This window comes from Anser anser, assembly GCF_964211835.1.
Source record: "Anser anser genome assembly, chromosome: 3".
In the NCBI taxonomy this organism is placed as follows: domain Eukaryota; kingdom Metazoa; phylum Chordata; class Aves; order Anseriformes; family Anatidae; genus Anser; species Anser anser.
This window is the reverse complement of record NC_139722.1, coordinates 23,379,922-23,403,900: the sequence shown is the minus strand read 5'-3', so window position 1 is coordinate 23,403,900 and position 23,979 is coordinate 23,379,922. Positions and strand designations below refer to the sequence as shown.

At 34.3% G+C, this 23,979-nt stretch overlaps 1 protein-coding gene and 1 long non-coding RNA gene across 15 annotated transcripts in view; one reads left to right on the top strand and one right to left on the bottom strand.

The window, feature by feature from the left end:
• Positions 1-23,979, top strand: part of CSMD1 (CUB and Sushi multiple domains 1) — a 1,157,973-nt gene that overhangs the window by 997,199 nt on the left and 136,795 nt on the right. For all 14 annotated transcript variants that reach the window (XM_083828025.1, XM_083828026.1, XM_083828024.1 and 11 more), the window contains 4 exons: positions 1,693-1,811; positions 5,453-5,522; positions 8,884-9,000; positions 13,200-13,409. In XM_083828025.1, coding sequence (XP_083684151.1) covers positions 1,693-1,811; positions 5,453-5,522; positions 8,884-9,000; positions 13,200-13,409 — 516 coding nt within the window. The remainder of the gene's footprint in view (positions 1-1,692; positions 1,812-5,452; positions 5,523-8,883; positions 9,001-13,199; positions 13,410-23,979) is intronic.
• The window catches only part of LOC310896118, a 254,818-nt gene that overhangs the window by 197,954 nt on the left and 32,885 nt on the right, over positions 1-23,979 (bottom strand). The gene's annotated exons all lie outside the window — the stretch shown is intronic.

Here is a 23,979-nt window from a genome sequence, read left to right as displayed (position 1 = left end):
AAGAAGTGGTCTAAAATTAATAAACAGTAGTCTATATAGTGTAGTAATTTTTGAAATAAGATGCTACCTTTTACTTAATACTTGAGAAAAGAGGCAGTTTGTGTGGGTGCAGATCATGGCTATTTAGTGCCTATACATACCCAAAGAAATTGTTCAGACACGGGCACATTTATGGTATTATGGAACACAGAGTGGTTGACCAAGGAATGATACTAGGAAACTGCAACTAAAACAAAACCATTAAGGTTAACGATGATATTATTCTCATGCCTATGTTAAACATTATAGTTCATAATGACCATGAAGTCCCTATTCGACACATGGAGTCACCATAACATTGTTTGAAAGTTGCTGATATTGTTAGAATGCCAACATTTGTAAATTCTGTGGTAGCAATTTCTGAATATCTTTAAATTGAGTTCAGATATTTTCTTAAATTATACATTGCATTACAAAAGTACTTCAGAGGGATCTTGTAGCTTTTAACTCTTAAATAATTCTTTATGTGTTAATTAGAAAATGTTTAGTTTAATGACTCTTGCAGCAGTTGTTTTAAAGATTGTACTTCATAGCTTAATAGCTGTCATTCAGCATTAGTTTGGCTTGCCATTATCACTGCTAATACCTGAAAAAAATGAAATGTAGTAAGACTCAAGGACACAGGACATAGAAAGAACGTAAATGGCTATGGAACCTATTTCCAGAAAGAAACAAAAATGGCTCAGCAACAACAATTTCAGGAGAATATATAAAAGCTATCTCAAACTTCTGTGAAATGAGATTTTGTAATCAGACCATAAACTAACAAACTATTTCTAGTGGTCCTTTTGTTTGCAAAACAAATCTTAAAAACATGAGATTTTCGAATCCAATGAGCATCTTGTCAACTGTCTTTATCATTGGAAGCATTTTAGCGTAGATAGCTGAGTTGATATGTAATTTTGTGTTCTGTTGACTAAATCCTTAGACAGGCGAAAAAGATAAAAGTGATATATACTTGGCAAAAAGCGTAAATTGCTAGGTTGGGTTGCTAAATGTAGGGGAACACATCTGAGAAATTACCAGTCATGGATAGTTTTTATAAAGCTAATCTTCTGCTTGCTAACACCTGGCTAAAAATAGTTAAGAACAGAGACTGTTCTGTCACACCTATGCAAAGATTTAGTTTCAGGTTTAAAGTTCTAAATTTCAGATGTCTGAACTTCTTTATAGTCAACTTATGAGATCAAATTGTCTAAACATAAGGAATACCCCTGGTCTCTAGCTATCTAACCATCTAACCTCAGTTTTCCTCTTTTGTTGCTGAAAAGAGAGCACATACATATGTACTTTCTCTCTGTTTCTCTCACTAAAAGGAAAAGAGCAAAAGTTAAATATAGATATATATATAATATCCTAGAATTAACATACTGTTTGAAGACAATAAAATGATGTAGTATGTCATATCAACATGACATGATAATTGGTACAGTTGCAGTGTATAATCTTTGTGTTTCAGTCATACCATTTGTATTTTGCAGAGTAGTTCTGAAAATCTCTGTGCTTTAAACAACAGTACAGTTTAATGTTGAAATACATTTTAATTAATGTTCTGTTAAAAACAAATTATGCTGTTGAAAGAGTTAATTATAAAATATCAACAAAGAGATGTCTATTAATTTATGCTTTTTGTTTTGTTTTTACTTTCCTCAGCTGTAGGCCTTGCTGCCTGTCCAGAACCAGTAATTCCTAGCAATGGGATCAAATCAGGAGATAGATACATGGTGAATGATGTTTTGTCATTTCAGTGTGAGCCAGGATATACATTACAGGTATTTCTTTTTTTCTTTCTTTCATTGTCTTCAAAATATACACTATGGAATAATGCAACAGAATGGTACCAGAATCTACCAAAAGCTTTTTTAATAGAGTCTCTAGTGTGTGAATATAGGTGATTTAATTAGACTCTATGAGTATTCCAACAATATAAAACCATGAATGTTCATAGCATGTTGGGCCCTCAGTAAATCTGTCTGGCACATCTTGTGTGTCTTATATCTTAAAATACTATTGAGGAGTAAAAGGCATCAAATGGACAAGGAAATGACATGGCTAAAATATTTTATCTAGAAAATGATTTTAGTACTATACTTATTGAAACTATACTGTGTTTTTCCATTTTTTGGAAGTAGTTCTTCTAAGTGAAATTTTAGCCATGGTGGTAGAGACATGTAATGGGATTTCCTATTCTGCTCAGAAAACAGTCAAATACCTGATTATTTGGTATAGCCTATAGCAGTGATCTGATACAACAAAGAGAGAAAATTAACTTAGGCTAACTGATTCCTCTTGAGATGGAATAACATCTAATCCAATTTATTCCATCTGAAAACCAGCTTATCTAATCTGAATTGGCTGTTTATGCTCCCACAGTAGACCCACCTCCAAAAAATGACTCATCCTAAGACTGTTCATTATTAGGACAGGTACCTCCTCTGAAAGTTTCACCTTTCTTCACTGATTAAGATATCAAAAGGTTAGCATGGATATCTCATATTACACTGTTTAGGTTTGATGGATTGACTCCTACTTGTACTGCCCATGATATTGCATGATCTTCTCTCCCTACTTTCTCAGCTATGAAACATCTGAATTTTGCATATGAAAAAAAGGGTATGGTTCTGTTTTTTACGACATGTATTAGATATAGATAAACCCTCGAGATACAGTCTTATTGAATTTTCTGTCCATACTGAAAATAGTATTACTGAAATATTGAGGTGGATTCATTCACATTAGAATGAAGGAATACTTCAGAAATAGTAGGAATGTGTATCAGAAACTTTTTGAAGATACACGTTGTTATCCCTGTCTTGATGTTTTGGACCTATTTTTACTTAGAGCAAATTCTAAAGTGTGATTTCAAAAAATACAGTATTAGTATAAAATAATCATGTGTTTGTATCAAAGAGATCTGCATATAAGAAGCTGATCTGTGGTAATGCTCAGTTCAATGTGTATATCACTATCACAAACCCACAAGATGTCTTTTGTGTGTATCTTTTCTGTGGTCCGTGAATATGACTAACTGCACTTATGTTTTTATACTTAGAGGGATTCTATAATGAAGTACTTCCTTAAAATTTCATTGCATATTGTTCCCTAACATGACTTCTTAATTCTATTTCCACACAGACAAATTTAGTACTAACTGTGGAATCTGACTAATATAAAAAAATGGTTTTGCGATCTTGTCTTAAGCATAAGAAGAGTTTTCAATGACTAAATTAAAAAATGAATAAATAGGAAAGACTATGAACCTTTTCAAGATAGTAATGAGGATATCTGTACTGTACTGTATGATATCTATACTTTACTGTAAGAAAGTACACACAAATTTATGTATCAGATGTTGCTCAGCCAAGATGAAGAAAAATGGCTCCAAATAAAAAATATATAAATAATGAAAGTAAAGTTCTGTGAGGCACAATATATTTGCTATTCAACAAGTATAGACCAAGCATAACTTTGCATATCCATACATATTTCTGTATGTTTTTTTTTTTTTTTCCCCACTCTAGATATGAATTTGCCCCCGGTCTTTAGAGAACTTATTCACAGCTAGCAATAACAATCAGGTGTGGACTAGTTTATAATTGAGACTTACCAGAAAAGTCATAGAGCTTAAACTACTACCTGGAGATGCATAAGAAAGGTAATTGCTAGCTGTAGGATTAAGTGTCTTCCCCCAGGAGGGAACTTTGAAAGACTGAAATCAGAGTGTGCTCTTGTTGGAAGGAGGCTTGAAACCAGAGGAATCATTTCACTTTATTTTTCAAAAGACCTTTTATAGGCCATTTTAGTTTTTACATGACTGTGGTAGTTAAATTATGGCTTCCCTAACCCCAGCTCACATCAGAGAAATGCAATCACAGAAGACGGGGAAGAGAGGATAAAATAAACCCGAAATATTGAATTAAGTAAATTATTCAAAACTTCATCCATTTTGCAAGTAACTAAAATCACACAATAAGTGCACAGATATTTTTCCTTTAAATTAAAAAAAGTTTATTCTCATAAGAAAAATACTTTTTGTCAATTTTAATGTGATTTTTTTACTTGCATTTTTTTCCAAAATGCTTCAGTTTGTATTTCAGAGGTTGTTTAAATATATTTAACTAAATGATTATTTAAGATAGTTTTATCCCATATAATTCAATACAATTCTGTATGAACCTTATTCAAATTAGTATGGTTACTTTTTTTTGTAAACATAACAAATAATGTGAAAACAAATTCATCAAATGTATTTTCTTACTAGTTTAGTTACTCAATCTTATTTTCCTGAGAATTGGATTGCTTTGGACAAATAATATTTAAATAAAATTTCATAATATATTGATAAAATGTGTTACCTTACTAACTATCAGGCTCTTAATACACTTTATAAAAACAAACAAGAGATGTGACTCTTCCGATTTTGTATATCCAAACTATTAACACCAGAACTATACCTGGCTCTCAGTCCATATCTCATTCATTATATCAGACTCTTTCACTCATGCCAGTTTATTCAGCTATTGCATTCCAACAGCAGAATGCATAAACTGAGTTCCTCAGAGGAGAGAAATTACAAAAAAAAAAAAAAAAAGGCTTTTGTTTTTGCTACTGTTAAGTTTTCAGCTTGAACTGTTGCTGGTACAACTAAAGCTGAGAGCATTTTGCAGCTGTTTCAGGGCAGCCACCCTGAAGTGTATGTGGGAGTAGGTTTTGCAGATTACAGCCACGACATTTTTCACTTCTAGCTACCATGCGATTTTCTGCTTGGTTCTTGGGATATTTCTTCAAAATAGGCAGAATAAATTAAACATGACAGCTAAATAAAAAGGCACTTGTACTTTTATAGCTGTCTGCCAAGATACTGCATGTGTGCAGTGGGTCATATTGTGAGGGTATGTGAGAGTTCAAGGCCTGCTGGTAATTGTGGATGACTTTTTTGGCATGGTCCACATCCATACCATCTGTAGCAAGCAGATGTGGAACAAATTTCTCTCTGTCTGTACTTCTCAGAGCAATGGTTGACTCATTCCAGATTGCAGCCTGAAGGTGAACTTGTATGCTTACACTGTGGACCAGGGCCCTGGAATGAAATGGGGAGTGAACTGATTTGACCATATGAATGCACAGTCAGCTGCTTCTCTCTCGTAACCAGCCTTACATTTAGTCTGAAATTTTGAAGAGGATTTCAAGTTATCAAAGGAAGAGCGTTTCAGAACATTTAGCCAGCAGAAAAAGATGATGAAAGCTGAAGTATTTGAAAATAGTTTAACAAATTCATGAAAGTGATTATAATGCAGTTGTTCGATATATGAAAAGATGTACGTGATAAGCCAGGAGGTCCTTTGTAAGTCTGCCTTGCTGGCAGGTCCCATAATGAGTATCTAAAATCTCATATTTTTCCCTTTCCAAACAGGGCCGTTCTCATATTTCTTGTATGCCAGGAACAGTTCGACGTTGGAACTATCCATCTCCTCTCTGCATTGGTATGGATACTTACTTGTTTACATTGTGTTCTGAACATCACAGAATTATAGAATGGCTTGGAAAAGACCTTAAAGATCACCTAGTTCCAACCCCCTGCATGAACAGGGATGCCACCTGCTAGATCAGGTGGCCCAGGGCCCCATTCAACCTGGTCTTGAACATACTCCAGGGATGGGGCATCCACAGCTTCTCTGGGCAACCTGTTCCAGTGCCTCACCACACTCTGAGTGAAGAGTTTCTTCCTAATGTTTGATCTAAACCTACTCTTTTTTTAGTTTAAAACTATTCTCCCTTGTCTTATCATTATCTGTCTGAGTAAAAAGTCGCTCACTATCTTTTTTATAAGCCTCCTTTAAGTACTGAAAGGCAACGAGGTCACCCCAGAGCCTTCTCTTCTTCAGGCTGTACATTCCCAGCTCTCTCAGCCTCTCTGATCATCCCTGTGGCCCTCCTCTGGATCCGCTTAACAGGTCCACATCTTTCATGTGCTGGGGGCCCCAGACCTGGGCGGAGCACTCCAAATGGGGCCTCACAAGGGTAGAGTAGAGGGGAACAGTGCCCTCCCTTGGCCACTCCTCTGTTGATGCAGCCCAGGATGCAGTTGGCCTTCTGGGCTGCAAGCGCCCGCTGCTGGCTCATGTTGAGTTTTTCGTCCACCAGAACCCCCAGAACCCTCTGCAGGGCTGCTTTCCATGAGTTCTTCTCCCAGTCTGTCCTCATGTCTGGGATTGCACTAACCCAGGTGCAGCACCATGCACTTGAGCTTGTTGAACCTCATTATGCACATATGGGCCGCCTTCTCATATTCCCCAAGATCACTTCAGCTGGGCTATCGACTGGATCACCTTTTTAGACAAGCCCTTCCTAATTCCTTTGGGACAATTCACAGGTATTTCCTTTTGCTTCCTTAAGTGTCAGTATTTCCAGGTTCCCAGGTCACTCAGAGGTACACCCCCTTCCCCAACTGAGTCTAGTTTAAAGCTCTGCTAATAAGTCCAGCCAGCTTGCTGCCTAGAATGCTTTTGCCCCACCTGGTCAGGTGCACCCCATCTTGTGTCAGCATGCCTGGTCTCTCAAAAGTGTGACTGAGATTGTACAACCCCAAATCCTGATCACGGCACCAGCCACACAGCCAGTCATTCACTTGATCCATCATCTTCTTCTTGGGTCTCAGTCTCCAACTGGGAGGACAGAGAACTCTTCAGCCTCAGCCTGGCTGTTGCAGTGTGTGGACACCATTTCTGTTTCAGTTGGAGGCTGCTTCTTGTTGCTCCCAGAATAGAAGAAACTGGCACACCTTCTGCCTTCCCTGTGCACCCTCATGCTTGAACTACCATGCTGTGCCCTGGCTGATGCGCCATGCCCTGTTTGCCTGCCCTGTTTGCCTCAGTCCGGTCACTTGCTCTCCCTAGGGGCTGTTTTGTATGTTTGTGGGGTGTCTGCTACTGCTCCTGGCCCTGCTCACAACTCACCAGCAGCTCTCGTGAGGGCTGCCTGCTCCTGGCGGCTCCCTCCTGGGGCTGCCCTGATGCAGGAACCCCCTGCACACTGCGATCCCCTGCTTTGCTGCAGAACATGCCTCCCCCACAGCAGGAGCAGGGACTAAGCCTTCTGGGATAGTGCAGTTACGGAGTTCTAGAGACACAAAAGAGCCTGGATCTTTTCATTTGATAAAGTCATTAAAAGGTGCTGGATTAAAAAGTTCATTGAAAAAGAAGTTTCCCTTTAAGCACACAAAGACGTTATTCAGCAGATCTGTGTTTTCCCTGTGTGCAATGTTGTTTCTGATTAAGCAGAGTTTAGGAGAGTCAAGATTCTGTTGTCTGTTCTCATGCTCATTTCAAGAAAGAGCAGAAATTAAGGGGAGAGAAGCAGAACTCCATCATAATGCTGTTACTTCAGCCTTGAAATACATTTGTCAGTGAATGCTTTTAACATTAATATTCAGTCAGCAAAATCTGTTGGTTTTTTTTTGTATGTTTGTTTGTTTTAGCTTCATATCAAAAAAGAATTTAAAAGATTGTGATGATATCCAGCAATATTAATGTGAAATGATTTTAAAGAATCCTTGTCAGAGTTGGGCCTACCTACATATTATTTTGTATTTTCAACTTCCAGTTAACGTGGAGGCAGGGCAGTTCATTCAAATCAGTTGTAGAAATTGAAATTTTCTTCAGGCAGTTGGCTTTTTGTGTGTGTGTATATGTGTGTGTTAATCTTACATTTCACTCTATATTAAATGTAGTTCCTATTTGCAAACAGTATACACTTTTATTTTTGTTTTTTCTCCTTTTAGTTCATGGAATTCTACTGTCCTGGAAGCTTAAATGGCCCCACAAAAACAAACCAATCCTTAAAATGACCCCACTAACCCTTAAAAATGTCGATTTTTCTAGAAATGCACAACAAAATATTTTTTTCACTAAATATTGCATTTAACCTCACAGAAAGGTAGAGATAATTGAAATGTTTGAGACTGATTTCTCATTTTTTGATGGAGTTTTCCCTATTTTCAATTTCTATAAGGTCTAACCAGTAGACCATTTCCATTTTTTCAATGCAATTATTGCAATTCATAATATCATAGTATCACAGTTCTGGTACCAGATGATATGTCATTGTAACAGCTGGTGTGAAGACTCATGGGTTTAAAAGTAATGATTCCTTAAATAATGATTTTAATTAGATTTTTTGAAGTAACTTTTCCTTCATATTGTTGTCTTAACCAAGATGTAGAGTCAGCCACTCCTTTATGAGTCGCTTTGCATAATTAGTTTTACGTCATCCTAAATGATGCAAACGTCTTTTCACTCTCTACACATGTGAACTGCCTAAAGAAAACACAGAGATAGTAAGCAAAGCAAACTTCTGTTATGCAGTTAGTCAATCCTCTTTCTGAAATAAAGAAAGAACTGTGCTTTTTGTTTTGTTGGGTTTCATTTGGTTGATTTTAACTCTAGTACAGTTTTAACTATATTGGCTAGTGGATTTACTACCATGTCACGGATCGTGGTCATAATTCAGTTTAATTCCAAATCTGTTTCTCCAAATATGGAGCCTATCTCTACGTAGCATCAGACATTTTTACCATAACTGGCAGGCTGGGACAGTGGGTTATCCAGATGTAACTACATATTTGCAGTAAAATCACAGTGAACATATTGCATGGATTAAGCATTTTGTTCTAACTTGAATTATTATTTTTTCTCTCTTTCATGAGGCACGTTTTGCCTGTGATAAATTTAACTGCTTGGGGATCATGGGGATAAAATGGAAAATAAGTTTTTGAAGTAATCATATGCCAGATATTAAGAATTAGCATTACTAAACAGACAGTGACTTTCTTTTTACTTTTAACAGCTAAATGTGGTGGAACTCTGACGAACATGGGTGGTGTGATCCTGAGCCCTGGTTTTCCTGGAAATTACCCTAGTAACTTGGACTGTACGTGGAAAATCTCATTGCCTATTGGATATGGTGAGTAAACTTACATTTGAAAAGGAATTATTTGAAATAATCAGATTTAAATATAAATAAGAATATTCTAATTTCCAGCATGAGATAGATTTTATCCAGTTGAATGTATTGTCAACCTACTACATAAATTATCTTTTGAGTTGAAAATGGTTGGCACTTTAGAAATGTGTCTTTGGCAAAACAGCTTGTTACTTGTAAAACTCAGTGTGTCTCAGAAACTGGTTTCAAAGCAAATGAAATCTGCTGCACAAAGATGTCAAATGAAATACATAATGCGACTTCTAATTTAACTAGAGGTCTTCTGTTTAATAGCCTTTCATAGTCCTCCAAGTGACCTTTTAACAGCATTTTTTATGTTTTAAGAAAATGGGACAAAATTTTATTTCTAGCACTATGAATTTGATTCAAAACATTCTAAAACTGTATTCCAAATTCCAGGTAACACCTGCCAACCTAGAAACTTTACAGGTTTGCTTTACAGCTATTGTCATACTGAAAATGTCTTAAAAATAATAATAATAATAATTAGGTTGAGAAGGTAATCATGGATAATAAGTGATCTATAACTGCATGTATAAAACAATCTTCTATCATTATCAGAAATAGAAGGGGAATAAATTTTCTTGCTGTGAAGTATTATGCCCCATACTGTGAATTCAATGCTCATTCTCAAATAAGAAAATTAATTTTAAAAGCTTATTATTAAATTCACTATACCCATCTCTAGAAACGATTTTATTTTCCGTGCTTTCCCTTTGCTTTCATAAGAGGCATTTATGTAGTAAGATGTACTACTTACATCAAGTATATTATACTAAGTTAATTTGTAGACATACTGTGCTACTACTCTTTATATTTTGAAGAGTGGTTGATGTAAGTCTATGAAAACAAAATTAGGGGTAGATCATTACATGATGTAAGTGCAATAGGTCTGGTCCCCTAATCTTTTTCGGATAGCATGGATTATTTGAAAAAAATTGTTAAAAGCTGCCAACATTGATTTGATAATAACCGAGTTTAAAGAAAACAGTATGAAAATGTTAGTATCTTTCAACTCTAAGATTTCAGTCAGAAACTTTTTTAGAATCCTTTGGTCAATACTTTGTACTTTCTTACAAAAACTGCCTGGAAGAATTCAGAGTGAGGTGGACAAATTGAGACAGAGACTTAGAGTTGAAATAATGTTAACAAAGAGTTAAAAGAGTGTAAAATAATGTGTTCAGTGATTTGCAATCCTGTCAATACCTGCATATATGAACTGAGCTTCTGAATTTGGACATGTGTTACTGTTGATTTTAAGTCAGATGGCCTTATTAAGGCAAAGAACCTTTTAAAGGTCTAGTTTTACAAAAGAAACATATGCTCTGTAGTACAAATCTGATGTCACGTATATCAGGAGCTATAGCAAGATGGAGAAAAAATAATAATTAAAAATAGTTCAAGAGAAATCTTGCAGCAGGTGGCTCTCAAAACTAACTGCTAACACAGTACCCTTTATCAGTGTGTACCTGGTAAAACTGATCCATCATAGTTACAGATAGTCTTAGGCTGATTTTAGCATTCTAAGGCTACATTCGTAGAAAATATAAATGATGAGCAACTGTTCTGAATTGATGTTTTCCTAATTAGGTTACTACAATACTGCCTTCTAAAATAAGTCCTTCATATTTCTCAGTCAATCTTCTTTAAGCCTTTCCATGTGGACAATATTCATGGCTTAGTTTCACAAGAGTTAACTGTACCCTATTATTACCCCTCTCAGTTCTCAGAAATTCCACTGTAGCAGTGATCCTATAACTAGAAAATATTATGATTTTGTTTGGCAAGGGATTTAACAGGTACAAGATGTTCACGCCATTGATCTATCATTGTTTTCAAAAATACGGGGAAATGACTTTTTTTTTAACCATAAAGTTGCTACAGGGATTTCTTTTTTCCAAAGTGTCTCAAATAACCCACAGGTAATGTCTTTACACCAGGTTTAGTCAATGTGATTGATGTGATGTTTCACAGAGAACTTCCACTGCAAAATCTTGGACACTGTTTAATTATGGGTATAAGCTTGTCTACATTCATCCTTTAATATCAGAATAAATACATTAAATCAGAGAAAACTGGAAAATATTTCCAAAATTGAATAATTCTCCATATTTTTTTTCTCACATATTTTGATGTGGTACTGAACGAGTAGCACCGTGCATAAAAATTGAGCAAGAGGACACATTCATGGTGACTTCATTTCTTAGTAAATATCCCTTTATTCCCATACATTTTTTGATATGTATTTAGACTTCCTAATTGGATGATTTTATTGATTTAGTACAAGCAAGTGGATGTGCTTAAACAAAGTTCAACAAGAAAATGTTGGGAGCTAAAAGTCACCCAAGTATACTGCTCTCTTCATTACATGAAAACATACCGATCATCTAAAAGAAGTCACTACTAAAATCCAAATCTTTTAAACAGATTGAAAGTGCATCTTTTCAAGTGAGTTGTTGTGATTTTGCAGTGATTTCAGGTATGTTCTAATTGATCAACATTAAAAAAAAATAACAATAAAAAAAGCTCAGCTTGGAATTTTCATTATTTAGGATCTATTCAAGTGAGAGAGGAAATCCTGTTGAGATTGGAGCATGAAGTAGTACAATTATGTTTTGACTGGATAATAATTTATTTTCTGTAGCTGTTAGTTTTGTTCTGAATAATTTTATGTAAGTAATGATTTAAGTTCGAAACCATTTTCTTTGACACATCAAATTGACAATTATACATGTAAAATGAAGGTTTGAGTTGTACACATAACATGTCCTCTGATTGGAATTAATATTTAATTTTTTTTTTAAAAAAAAACAAGATATGTTTACATTTATGTAATAAGTGTCTATTTTAGGCAGTTTTTTTTTTTTTTTAAAGTTATTGGTAAATTTACTTCTAAAATACAAATCTTTTATATACTGAATGCATACAACTAGTAGTATGAATTCCTTCTCAGTAACTCAATAAGTAACTAAAGAAGGGAGATTCCATTTTAAAGGTACTCTCTGGATCATTAGAGACTATTTCAGAAAATTGGGATACTTTATTTAAATATCTAAACACTGATTTTGGGCCTATATAAATACGTTAATTGGAATTACCTGCTTGTCACTTTAAGCATCTTAAGTATAATATTAATAGTCTGTTCAAATCTTTAGAATTTCCATGCTGTTAACATGTCTGGTATTGTCTGATAGAAATCATTAAATGCTGATGCTGAAGACAAGATGTTTCCAGGCTGCTTGGTGTTCTTCCTCATCTTGTATCCCAAAAGCATTGTAAAATCAGTGACTTCATTCAAGTTAGACTAACCATATCAGACACCATACAGAAGGTGTCTGACTTTAATATGTTCTGTATGTCTCTCTATTGATAGCATTAGAATAAGTTGTCGTATTGAGGAGCTGAATTATTTGTTTTTATATCTCTTGCACTACATAGGTCAGAGAAGGTACTAAAGCTAAATATTCTATATTCCTATGGCCTAACAGTTTACTTAATAATTAATTTATCCTGTAGGAAAAAAAAATCATTTTGTATAAATGATTAGATAGCAAATCCCAGAGACGAAGAAAGGAGCTATGGAACAAGACTGAATGAATTACATACCCTGGTAATTAATCAATGAAGTATTTTTCTGGAATGAAGAATATCTTTAGAAGTATTTTTAGAGACTCTGTGTCTTGGAGACATATGAGACGTAAACATAGAGTCTCTAAAAAGAGAGTCAGGGAACAACTTGAAGCATTTAATATTTCATATCACTTTAATTTAGTCATTCTGTTTTATTCCTTTCCATGCTATCTCTTCAGAGGCCTGGCCCACCTACAGCAATGCTGTTTCAGCAGCATCCTGAACATTTGGTGACACAACAGGATTTGTGACATGCCCCTCTCTTGAGTGTTTCCATAGGCTGGTTTAGGAATCGAACAAATACAAGTTTACTGACTTCCTGATTTCCTTTCACTGGTCCCTTCATGTGTAGTTATGATAATATGTATTAGGAACCAAGAAGTAGAAGCTTGGACTCTTGCCAAACTTAGCTGCTTTTTTTTTATAAATTTAAGCATGCCACTTTGAATGGTCACTGAAATACAAATATAATACTAATAACAATTATTATGACTTTTTCTGAATTTGTCTTTCTCTTTCTATTGCTGCAGGTGCACATATTCAGTTTCTAAACTTCTCTACTGAAGCAAATCATGATTTCCTTGAAATTCAGAATGGGCCTTACCACACCAGCTCTATGATTGGCCAGTTTAGTGGAACGGATCTCCCGTCACCTTTACTAAGTACTACTCATGAAACACTTGTCCATTTTTACAGTGATCACTCAGAGAACAGGCAAGGATTTAAGTTGACATACCAAGGTAAGCTTGAAATAGCACAGTGAAAATTATGGTAAAAATGAAAAATAAAAATTTACAAAACTTTTATTTTTTAGGATAATTTACTCTTATGCATTTTTTTTTAAAATCCATAGCTTAAAAAAAAAATAAATCTGTAGTTTGTTTCATCCATCCGACTCTTTTACAGAGAGATTGTGTTGGAATTTATTATTTTTTTTTTTTTTTTGTTACTGATGAAAAAGCCTGAAGCCAAGGTAATATCATTTGCCAAAGTCTGTATAGCTAATACATCCTTCCATCCCAGTATGGTGTGCTGTTACTTGGCAATGCTGCTGTTATGATTCAGTGTCATGTGTTTCAATTTAGATATCATTATTACATTTAATAAAACAAATGAGAATTTTGAAATATAGCATAAGTTATTTTAAATATAGATTAAATTCTTTTTATTATTATATTTTTTTCAGTTTAGATGTGGGAAAAAACAGAAAATGAAAAATATTCTATATCTGTTTTTTCAAATGGTATATTCAGTATTTGAATATGTGATCTTTTTGTGGTCTTTTACTATTGGCTTTTTTATTCATCTGAATAGCTTTTTTTTTTCTTTTTTCCCCTCCATTAGTGGCACAAAAATGTCATTAATTTGCGCATATTTCAAAAAATTTGAAATACTCTTACTGAAATCTGTTAAATCCCACTGCAGGATCTGAACAGATTACCAAAATATAATGGCTGGTTGAATGTCACCTTGTTTTAGGCTACTAATTTAGATAACTTAGGTTTTCATATGTATGTATACAAGCCTATATGTTTATATAAATATGTATGAATTTGTACACACATACATATATAGTTACAGTTAAATCATATCTACAGAATCAATAGGTAAAGAGTAAAAGTCTTCCAGCAGAGATTTGGTTCACCAAATTAGGCTAACGTGCATAAAGAACTCCCAGGAAGAGGTCTCATCTCTCTATTGCCTGTGGAGGTGATCTAGTCATGTTCTGTCACATAGTCTTAGATGTTAAGTAGGGAATGCTGTCACAACATCACACTCAACTAGTGTGACTTTTATTCCAGGCCAAGTGTAATTGTAGTTGGACAGATGGCTCTTTTTCAAATTTTCTGGAAAGACAGAAAAGTGGCAAATTGTATAAATGCCAAATAAATAAAATTCAAAGCTATATGGGATGCTTCCTTTATATTCCCTAGCGCTCTTTGTTCTGTTTTTAATTAGTGTGCTTTTCTGTACTGTAACAAGCCCTTCCTTAATGGTATTGAGTCCTTAAAGGCTCAGCTATATGTGACTAACTCCTGACAAACAGGAATTTCTATCATGAAATTAATAGTTAAATCTTAAATTGCTTGTAGGGGTGTATAATACTTTCACATTTGGAGGGAATTTTCCATCTTGCTCAGCTAGATTTTGTGTTTTGTGTTTCATGGAAAGCATACATTCATGTTCTAATAATCACAGTGTTTTATGATGCTTTGAGCAAGGGAACCATAAAACAGGTTCTATTTGTTTTTTAATCAAAATACCTTTTGTATCTTTATTTCTTCTTGTGTATCGGGGTGCAAATGTATTTGGTGTACATGGTGTTCTGTGATTTTAGCAAGGACAGAGATTTTTGTTAATGATTTTTGTTAATGATGGAAATGATAGTACATGATGGCACTGAGGTAGGTTAACCTTGGCTAGCTGTCAGGTGCTGGCCATGCAATTCTTTCTTACTCCTGCTCCTCAACAGGACAGGAGGAGAAAATACAATGAAACAAGTCATGAGTTGAGGTAAGGACACCTATCTCACCTAATATCTCACCTGTCACAGGCAAATCAGACTCAGCTTGGAGAAGATGGATTATGAATGTATTAAGTTTATTGCATATTTTAAAAAGGTTGGTGAATTGAGCTCAGAATTACTCATTTCTTCTGTTCTCCCCTTCCCCACTATGTCCATAAGGATTATTTTGTCTGGTCAGAAGTAAATGACAATGTGATGAAGAGGGCACCATACAAAATAAACTGATATCTTCTGTTTTATTTTAACCCTATCGTGTTAAAATCACCCAGACATTTTTCAAAAGATTTTTCAAAGACATTGCCTTATTTCTGCTTCACCCGATTGCAATTTGTCAACTGATGATAGAAGTTATGTCATGACTGACTCGTTGACAGTGCAAAATTGTGTCCCCTATTTAAATAATAGAAAAGAGGTGCACCTAAAACCTGAACAATATCTCTTGAAGTATTAAATTTTTTCATTAGATGTGTCTTATAGTAAGATATTTTTTTAAGTTAAGGAGAAAATTGTGTTGTAGCATTTTCAGCATAGAATAAAACCATCAAAAAGAAACATTATTCATAAAAATTTTGAAGCTTGTGTATTTTGAAAATAATTGTATGACAAATCTAGAAAAAAAACATGAAGTTCTTAAAGTAGTAATAATTTGATAAGAATTTACTGGCTTTAGCAATTATCCTAATAGTTAATAGCAGATAGAAAATTCAGAACCAAGAGAGAGATATGGTTAGATTAATTGACATTTGAGACATTCAAATTTCAAATGTAAAATACAATCAGTATTCAGTACGTCATTTCTCAAAATGTGTATTTCTAGGTGTATTTGAATTACCAAATGCATATATATTCATACAGTTTTATTTTCCCCATGAGTGAGAAGCAAAACAATTTCTTCAGTAAAGTCAATTCTCTCAGTTCAGTTGTGTGTAATGCTCCTTACTTATAAAAGATTCTGTGATGGCTCATTCCTGAATGTGTTTTTGAGGAAGCACAGTATTTTAGTCTATATATAAGCTGGTTAATTTAAAACTTAAAAAAAAAAAAAAAAAAAGATTCTAGAACAAAAATTTAATTATTTTACAAGGTTATTTATTGATTCTTTTTCTAATGCAAGAAGTTGCTAACACAGACATATTCAATTTTTACGTGATTGGGATCTATCAGCTAAATTCACTCTACTGTGCTTTTGCCATACCCCCCCTCTTCCGTCTACCTCCTTTTCTACATTCTACAAACAGGTTTTGGTCTTTTGTCCTTTAAAAATGAAATCTCTTGAATGTGTTTATTTTTCTTGAGATAACACTAATTCTCTCTGTTGCCTTTGTGATCCCAGATTGCAGTAGCTATTCCTGGCAACACTCTTCCTAACGCACCCCAGAATACCATTGGCCTTCTCAGCCACAAAAGCACATTACTGGCCCATGGACAGTTGACTTTTTATTTCCAATCCCACATCTGTTGCCACTGATATTTAGTTACATTCCTGATTGTCTCTGGATTTTCCCACTTCTTTTGAAATTAGACTGCTGGATTTCTCTCTCTTCCTCTTAGTCGGTCTGCAATTGCGGCAACTGGACTTCAGAATATAAGTCTTTACTACTCCAAAATATTTCTTACCTTGTCCTTTCTTCCTTATTAGTAACATTAGTATTATTAGCGTTAGTATGAGTGCATTAATTGATTAGTATAATATTTAGTATGTTTATTATCGTATTGATTACTTTATTAATTAATTAGTATGATACTACTAACATAGGTGACAGAGACCTGAAATAATGCCCATGTTGAGAAGGTAGATAGTCTATAGGGGTAAATTCAGCTTGCTGGCTAACCAGTTGGAACGTTCCTTATTGCAGCATATTTTAACGCACATTGTGTCTTGTCTAACTGCTAGTCATGGGACATGGGAGGGAGATGAAATACAAGATTTTAGCATGGGTGTCACATTCAAAATCTTCTTATGGACAAAAGGGAGCACATCATATAAAGAAAGCTAGAAATTTATTTTTAGTCCTCAACTCATTGCTGGGAAAAGCATGATGTTCATGACAGGGATTTTTTACAGCTCAATCTTGGTTTCAACTTCAATGAATGCTTAAATCCACTGTAAAATAGACTTAAGTAATTAAAAAAGTTCAGTCACTGATTAAGGTATGGAGTCTTCTGGGTGTTTACTATTTTTATTGGCTTTTTAAAAAAAAAAATATTTATTATATTATCTCATAGTATGTTTCTTTCCTGCTGTTTCCTAGCCAGACTTTGAAAGTTGCTTTCCCCAGCTTCAATTACTCTTAAGTCCCTTACAAGTGACTGTTGTTATTAAGTAGTGACTGCCAAGTCTTGCCGAACCTTTATCATACATGGTATTTGCAGAGTATAACATGTTGGGTAATAATCAGTTGGCTGCTAGCAACTGTTAAAATGAGCTAAATTCAGCTCAGACCAAGGCAAGACCAGACTGATCTCAGATCTCTGAGGTCTTGCACTGTCAGGTGCATAAATGGCACATAGACTATAACATTTTACTCTGACAGAAAGCATATTGATTGTGTTTCATGGGTTTGGAGATACCGTAAATACAGTAAGGTAATCCAGAAAGGGCTTAATCATTTTGGTGTCTGTTTATAAGAACATAGTGCTCAAATTTAGGTAAATAAAATAAAATATATAAATAAATGCTTTGTTTGTTCAGCAGCTGACAAAGTAATTTACTGACTTCATCTTTCCTCCTAACTGGGCAAATCAAACAGTTGCTATACCAAACAAAATAGCCTTTCAAGGCATATCACTAATACTTTACATGATTTCCAAGAAGCACATTTCAAAAGCATTTAATCCTTCAAGGCATCTAAAACAAGCATCTAGTCCTTAAATAAAAGGGAAAAAGTGGTCATTAGGACTCAGAAAAGGTGGTACATAAAACCAGAGGGTATATACCACTGCAAGTAGATAGAGCATACACAAACCAGATTTTGCAAATAATTAGAATAAATGTATACTGAATATTAAAAATCTCATGCTTTTGTCCATTTTTTGTCATTTCTATAGGAATGTAGAACAAAGCAAATGGATCTGAGGACTTGTTATCTTTACACATTTAATAGATGTTTTTTCAGACTGTTTCTAGTCTGTTTTCTTATCTCCCAATATATTATAACTGGAGAAAAAATCTACAAGTAAAAAACGTTTTTCAGAGAATTAAGTTAATTTTATATAACCTTAAAAAAGCATCCAGAAAGTTGTAGTCCATAGTTGTAGTCACATTTACCAAACGTACTCCAATGCCCTAATGAATATGTTGCTTATTAGTTAATACCCAGGAGACTCCATAGCTTAATCCTTGACTGATTTTTTTTCTTTTTCTCCAGTGTACTTAAGTTTACATTACAATGGATTTAAGATTAAATTAATCCATTTGCTGAATGGCACTGAGGATAGTACATTGCAAAAATTGTTTTTTCTTTTTTTTTTTTTTTTTAGTGAAAATAGTTCATTTGTACTAACTAGAACACAAGAAGTAGTGGCAGAGGATTTTTTGCAAGGTATAAAAAGGCTGGCTTTTTTATAAAGATACTAATCAGAAAATAAAAGGAGAAGTTATTGAGTATGCTCATTCAAGCAAGCTTCACTGTCATAAAATGAAGTTTTCTAGAGTGTTTTGTAAAGGATAGGCTTTTTGATAACTTCTCATCTCAGGGGAAGCCAGAATATGAATAATGTATAATGAATTAATAATGTTATTTCTACATTCTTCTACTGAGTTTCTGAAGACCAAAAAATACATATGAAATTGAGTCCTAATATAGCCTTGGATTGTACTGCTCAGAGTATAAGCCCAGAGCACAACATTTTGAGGGAGGATAGTGTATGCACACTGTGAACAATACAATATTTGCTTTCCATGTCTGCAAGGAGCTAGTGCTGCTTCTTAAGCGCTGCTCAGTGAATTCTCACAGCACAGAATTTGAATATATAAGCTGAATAACTTAGGTACTCTCTATTTCTGAATACAGTAAAAAGCTTCTTGCCCTTAGCAGAATCCTAGGGAAGTTAGAGCTCTGAATACCGTTGATGGTCAGATCTTCATTGTTCTGTGCTCTGATGCTTTCATGTCTTGTTATCACTTCAGCTGCACAATTGCATTACATAAGGAATGGAGAGTATTCCGTTATTTTACAAAACTGAGGTAATGAATTTGTGTCTGTTGTTTGACCTTTTGTTTTATCAATAACAAGAGGGAAGTTCATATTGGCTGTGTCTTAGCTCTCTGTAGAAGTTCAGATAAGTTTTATCACGTACTATTTTTACTGATCTGTAAGATAATGAGAGGACTTTACAGTTCCTGATTTTCAAAAGAGTAATATTTAGGTTTTTTTTGTGTGTGTGTTTTTGTTTTCTGTTATTGAAATAACTATTCCACTGTTTAATTCAAAAACCAGAAGCATTAAGAAACTGTGGCTTTTTGTTATCCTCACTGTGGTTTTGCCACTTATGATAAGCAGCAAAGATGGGAAGCAACCAGAAATACTTAGAAGAACATTTCTAAATCACTTTTGACTGGGAAATTTGACTTACTGAGACCCCCACGTCTTTTGCATCTCAGTATCTGAGATGCAAGCAGTCTATGCATACCAGATCTGAGGGGAAGAAGTCACACAGAAGACTGTCACAGAATTTTGATTGGCAAGCCAAGTTGACTAATTACAGGCTGAGGATACTCTGCATATAGCTGGAATGACTCAAGATATATGCTAGGTCAGAAGAATAAATGTCTGTTATGGCCTCTGAGAGATTCACTACAGAATTTAGGACACAGTTAGTAATAGTTGTAAAAATTCTTTGCGGGTTTTAATACCTGGCTATAGTATAACTGTTACTTCAGCCTTTTAATGTTTCTGGAACATATTTTTTCTACATAGCTGTCCCTCTGGGACTAGAACTTCTTTATTGGAAGCAGGTAAATATTTTATTTATGTAATCATTACTGCAGGAATCATAGTTCCTATGACTGGAATTCTAACAGCATTTTTAATCTGTTCGGAATTTCAGTGTAGCATAAAGCTGTAGTGAGAATCTCACTCTGTTACATTCGGAGAGAAACATTTTACAGAAAATACAGAAAAAAGTTCTAATGCGCTCTTTTGCTTCCTCAAGCACATTCATGCATGTACACGATACAATTTAAATGTGTTAAATCTGATGAACTTTATCTATCAAAAGGATAATTATGATGGAACTTTTGAGACATAGAAATTCTGGAAAGAAAAAGGGATTTGTTGAAAAACTGCTATACTTCTAAATATGGTTTCAGAAGTTGTCCTAAGGGAGTAATACTAGTGGAAGTGAATAATATCTTTTGGGGGCTCATAGAAAATGATTTTATAACTCTAGACAAAATTAATCCATGTTTTGTGACTCTAATCCTGGCACAATGCATCTGCAAAAATGTTCTTTAAGTAGTCTTAATTGTGAGCTTTCCTAATGTTAGAGTGTTTGTGTACTCAGCTGTCTGCTAATACAATTTTTCTACATGGTAATTATTTCTATGTTGAAGTGTTACAGATATATGTAGTATTTGCAGAGTAAATCACCCTACTGTTATTGTAACAGGGAAAATACATTTAAATCATAAAATCAATATATTAAATCATAAAAGCAGGATAGCAGAGAATCAATTATATTCCTTTTGTGATTTACATTCTTTTCTCACCAATGGAAAATATATTGCACAAAGAAATGCCAAATGTCAGTACAAGATATCATTTTGAAATTCAAATATTTGACTATTGCCAGGGCTGGAATTAAATCTTTCTCTCAGATTTTCTTTATGTTGGGCTTCATTTCAGGCTAGGGTGTTTTTTTTTTTTTTTTTTTTTTGTTTTGTTTTTTTTTTTTTTTTTCTGTTGTGAAACAATATATCATTTGGTAAAGCTCAATAAGAAAAACAAGTCTTTGGGCATGACACTAATAAAAAAGCTTTCTTTTGTGAGGTGTGACATCAGAATTGTGGGTAATATTTAATAGTGATGACTGAATAATGAATTGCGCTGTTAAATCAGGTATAGTTGTTGCATATATCAGAAGTACAGAGAACAATATAATTCATATTCGTATTAAAACTATAAAACAAATTCATTGAGTGGCCTATAAATCATGATATGATAGATGGATCACCTGACTTACAGTTACTCAAAAAATTTATAAATCGCCTATAGGATTTATACCACAAGTCACATGCAGAGAGTATCTTCACATTTACCATCATTTTTCTTACTACATTCTTCTCCAGCAAATGCTTTTACCCCTGTCTGACTGCCAAATTTATGATAATCTGATTTAGGCAGAGGATCTATCCTTACTAAAAGAAATACCAGAACAACCCCCCAAAATTTCTGCATCTGTTTATTTGCCTTACTTATAATAGGAGGAAAAGATATGTATCTCTGAGTATACACTAACCAGAATTTTAAAAGATAAGCTTTATTTTTCCATTACCATTCCAAAGGATTTTAGGGGTGTTGTGCAAATTAGAGGGATAGATGTTGATGTTATTTCAGCGTTTTTTCTTTTGCTTGAGTTTTTTCCTGTGTTTCCTTCTCATGTAGATCAGCGAGATAAGTGCTATAGCCTTCTTTAAGAGTACAACAAGGTCGTGCAGGTAGTGTTGTAGTACTGTAGTACTGCACACTATACTGTAGTGTGTGAACGTAGTGTTGTAGAGCACAACAAGGTCTCCCCTGTGCCTCCTTTTCTCCAGACTAAACAACCCCAGCTCCCTCAGCCGCTCCTCACAGGACTTGTGTTCCAGGCCCTTCACAGGCTTCGTAACCCTTCTCTGGACATGCTCGAGCACCTCGATGTCCTTCTTGTAGTGAGGGGCCCAAAACTGAACACAGTACCTGAGGTGTGGCCTCACCAGTGCCACACACAAAGGGACAATCAGTTCCCTAGTCCTGCTGGCCATGCTATTTCTGATACAAGCCGGGATGCTGTTGGCCTTCCTGGCTACCTGAGCACACTGCTGTCTCTTTAAGCCTTAGGAAAGTCTGAGACCACACTAAAGTCTAAAATGTTCCTTGTAGGTACTTTATTGCAACAGATTAACCAAGACAAAATTGTATTTTTCATGCATGTTCATCTCAAAATATTATACAATCAAAGTTTAAAAGTTTCAGTACTTACTGTCATTGTTCCAAAATACTTTCTTTGTAACTATTGGGCAAAGTAGTAATGCACCTTTTCAAATTAATCTGTGAGATCCTCTAACCCTTCAGAATAATCTTTTATTGTTTTGTTTTGTTTTGTTTTTCTAGTTTGTTTTATAACTTGCTAAATAGATTTTTAAATAATTTTATGTATTAGTCTTAATAAGTCCTTTAATCTTAAATAATATTTTTAGTGTTCTATTTTGTAGAAAGATGCTGGTAGTAATTCATATTGATGATAATGGTATTAGCTGTAGTGGTGCTATATGAATAATGAGAGCAGGAGTAATAATACCATCAAAAATTAATGAGTCACTACTAGATTTAGCAAAAGATTTTAATGAACTGTAATTAAGGTAGAATAAAGTTGGTTGGTTGTTTTTTATTATTACTATTTTATTTCTTTCCCAGTAGCAATTAATTCTGATTGTTAAGCTTTCATTTTTTTTTGAAATGTTTTGTTGTTATTTGGAGGAAGGAGTGTCTGATTTCTTAGATGATTTCTGAATATTTCTGGTAATTCCATATCTGTCCACATCTTTGTATTCTTACAAACACTGCATTCTGGATTCACTGAATGAATCAGGGAAACGGAGGAAGCTATCTCAAAATAAAATTTGTCTTTATTCTGTAGCTTGACTTTAATTAGCAATGACTGAGAAAAACTGTGATACTAGCCCTGTTTCAGCGAAGCAATTAAGTAGAAGCTTCACTTTAAGTAGGCATAGCACTACTACTTCACTTTAAGTAGGCACTTTAAGTAAGCACAACAGAATTATATATTTTCCTTCATCTTGCTGAAATGGCTAGTTTAAGAATCTAATTGATAATAGCAAGTATATGTTCCCAGAATGAACATACGCATATTGTCATGATTCGCTTTGAGAAAATAACAAAATACTTCACGCATATGTTCTTCATCTTACTGTATATGTAGGGCTTGGACTTAAAGGCATGTGTTAGTATAAAGCACACTGGAATTATTGTTCTCGTTTGAACTTCCTTATCTTCTGACAAGGGTATTTCGTAACTGTAAATGGAATGCTCAGAGAAATCAGGGCATTCATTTTCTCAACAATAAGTCCTTAACAGGCAGTTACTTGCTATTCTATCTCTGTGAAGTTGGTTGTATATAAATGATTCTATGTAATGTTTTTATAACCCCCCCCCATTTTTTTTTTTTGCTTCCTGTGGGAGTACTTATCATTCAAATATTCTAAATCAATATATCTCCAATATGCAAACACGTACTTTTAAATTGTCTTTGTATCTCAGTGAATGTTATTAGTGAAAGCTCTCTCTGAATGTTTATTGCACTATTTTGTATTAATTAACTATGGATAATATTTTGAGGTCTTTGAAACATAAACTCCAACATTAAATATGGTGAGTCATTAGTATAATTTTTGTTTGGAGATACATCTAGAAGGAACATATTCCTTATATTTTGTGCTTTTCTAGATCTTACTTCTCTGGCTTTATAGTCTTCCATTAATTCTCTACTTTTTGTTTTGGTTGGGTGATATTTTGAATAGTTTAATGTATACAAAAAAAGTTCAATGGCTTGTGAAAATGTTC